Here is a 2,982-nt window from a genome sequence, read left to right as displayed (position 1 = left end):
GAGGAAGGGAGGGGTGGGGGGAAGGTGTTTTAAGATTTAGTTTTTATTTTCTCATTACTCTACTCTGATTTGATTGGTAATAAGTTAAACTCATTTCCCCAAGTCGAGTCTGTTTTGCCCCTGATGGTAATGGGTGAGTGATCTCCCCCTGTCCTTATCTCAACCCACGAGCCTTTTGTTATATTCTCTCTCCCCTGTCCAGCTGAGGAGGGAAGTGATAGAGCAGCTTTGGTGGGCACTCGCTTCCAGCCAGGGTCAACCCACCACATAAAGCAATGAACTTCGTTAGTTTGGCACAATCTATAAGCAATGAAATATACTGCAATATATTGAATTTTCCCCTTTATCTCATTGTCCATAATCATCCTTTCTTTCCAACTTCTGTCCAACAACTGTCCATACCATTGGAGTCAGAGCTCCAAAAAAGATTTAAAGTTTTAAACAAGTCATCAGAAGAAATATCTTGTAAAAGTTCATTTCCGTTGTCATTGGGTTTTATGTACTTCAAAATGAAACAGCCCAGTGGAAACATGAAAACTGCCTACACATGAAGTACCTCTCTCCCACTTGTTATTTTAAAGCTCGTCAGCACATAGGCAAGGGCAGATTATTTTGCAAATAAAAGGTGAGCTCAAACTATTTCTGCTGAAGTCACCAGAAGCTTCAGATACTCAGTACTCTAATTATTAAAAACTCCTGCAAAAAATAAGTTCCAAAACACAGATCCCATATGCAGACATCTTTCTTATCTCACATCAACTGAAAAATGTTTTTAAAAAATCGTTTTTTGGTATGTGCCTGTAAGCTGTTTGGAGGCAGGGAAGGGACCCTTTAGTTTACTCACGCAATAATAAACTACTTGTCATGCATTTTTATGCCTGTGATTCAAGTAATCATACAAAGAATAAAAATATGTAGTACCTTGTAATGGTAATATTTTCACACCAAATTCTTCAAGGTAGCCAAGAGCACGAATGAGATCTAACTCCTCCTGAATAGCACTCGGACAGTCTACAATAAGTTGGAGACAGCACCTAAATAGAAAGGAAGCAAATTTTTCTAAAAATTATTGAATAAATTCAAAGTTAAACTTCTGGAAAAAGTTCACCTGTGAGGGAAAAAAAGAAACAAAACAAAAAAAACCAGTAATTTATCATGCTTATGAAATGTCAAAATACTCACTAGTCCTGTAACACACACTGTAAGTGTTTGGCACTATATCTCTGCTATGGCTAGCTAAACGTTTTAACGAAATTCTATTCTTGGACTGCCACAGTTGTCTTCACCTAGTTGCGATAAGAACATCATCTAAACCATTTCAAATTTAGACCTGCAAAGAATTTAATGAAAGACGTTGAAGACATATGTACTTAAATATTTAACTATTTAGGGAAAAATTTCTCGTATCACTATTGTGTTTTCATGTTGCCATATACTAGAAGATAAAAGCAAAATTCTGTAAAAAGTTGATTGGGAGTGAAATGTTAGAGCCATTGTCACAAATTCAGTTTCCTCAACTAGGTTCAGCAAATGAAAACAAAGCTGATTAAAAAACCACAAAATTACTCTGAAGATGAATTAATGCATACAATTATTAATAACACATTATTTTAAATAAAATTTTAAATTCATGTTTTATGAATATTATATTGACATAATCAGCTTTTAGATAATTTTTTTAATAAAACTTGCATTCTGGTACAATGTGTTCATATGTAGATTTATTAATACACGTTTAACAAAAAATTCACATGCAAAATAGCCTCAATGATTTAAAATTCATCATGCACACTAAATCAGGAAAGTATTTTATTTGTGCAATTTGTCATATGGCTTTTATTTCTACATGTTAATTAAGAAATAGACATGTTTACATACAATTTTATTTTTTATGTTAGCTACATTCCCATCTGAACCCATCACATTTTTCAGGAGCACTGACAAACATTTCAGGGTGAAATGGAGATTGAAACAGGAGTGAAAGGAAAGAGAACTAGCTGAAGAGAAGATAAATATATTCCACCTAAAACAACTCATACAGGAAGGTTACTAGGACACCTACACACTGTGATAACCATTCATGGAAATAAGTTACCAGGAAACAACTGATTGGAGAATAGTCAGAGAAAGACCAAAAAATCTTCGTAAACAAAATAAACACACGGTCACACATTCATACCAAGTATTCGAGCTATAAACTGCATATTTTGAAATATCACCATAAAACCATAAGATAAAAGTTGATCATGGGACCCTTATGAGATATTAAAAACAACGATACTTTGTAGTTCCAGAGCCTGCTAATGGAAAAGACACTCCATTTTATTAGTAAATAAACCCTAACTTTATGGTGACATTAAATCAGTTTTTCATAGTGATTATAGAATCACAGAATCGTTTGGGTTGGAAGGGACCTCTAAAGGTCATCTAGTCCACCCCCCCTGCCATGGGCAGGGACATCTGCAACTAGATCAGGTTGCTCAGAGCCCCCTCCAACCTGACCTTGAAGGTTTCCAGGGATGGGGCATCCACCACCTCTCGGGGCAACCTGGGCCAGTGCTTCACCACCCTCAGCGTAAAAAATTTCTTCCTTAGATCTAGTCTCAATCTACCCCCCTTTAGTTTAAAGCCATTCCCCCTTGTCCTGTCGCAACAGGCCCTGCTCAAAAGTTTGTCCCCATCTTTTCTATAAGCCCCCCTTTAAGTACTGAAAGGCTGCAATAAGGTCTTCCCAAAGCCTTCTCTTCTCTAGGCTAGACAACCCCAAATCTCTCAGCCTTTCCTCACAGGAGAGCTGTTCCATCCCCCTGATCATTTTCGTGACCCTCCTCTGGACCCGCTCCAACAGGTCCGTGTCTTCCTTACGCTGAGGGCTCCCGAGCTGGACGCAGGACTCCAGGTGGGGTCTCACCAGAGCAGAGTAGAGGGGCAGAGTCACCTCCCTCGACCTGCTAGCCATGCTTCTTTTGATGCAGCCCAGGA

General features: G+C 38.0%; 1 protein-coding gene across 1 annotated transcript in view; it reads right to left on the bottom strand.

Annotated features, from left to right (window-relative positions):
• The window catches only part of NBAS (neuroblastoma amplified sequence), a 209,704-nt gene that overhangs the window by 139,174 nt on the left and 67,548 nt on the right, over positions 1-2,982 (bottom strand). Inside the window, exon 30 of the mRNA XM_009332472.1 lies at positions 922-1,034. Coding sequence (XP_009330747.1) covers positions 922-1,034 — 113 coding nt within the window. The remainder of the gene's footprint in view (positions 1-921; positions 1,035-2,982) is intronic.

The sequence above is a fragment of the Pygoscelis adeliae genome, unplaced genomic scaffold, assembly GCF_000699105.1.
Source record: "Pygoscelis adeliae isolate BGI_AS28 unplaced genomic scaffold, ASM69910v1 Scaffold168, whole genome shotgun sequence".
NCBI lineage: Eukaryota > Metazoa > Chordata > Aves > Sphenisciformes > Spheniscidae > Pygoscelis > Pygoscelis adeliae.
This window is presented reverse-complemented; position numbering and strand designations above follow the sequence as displayed.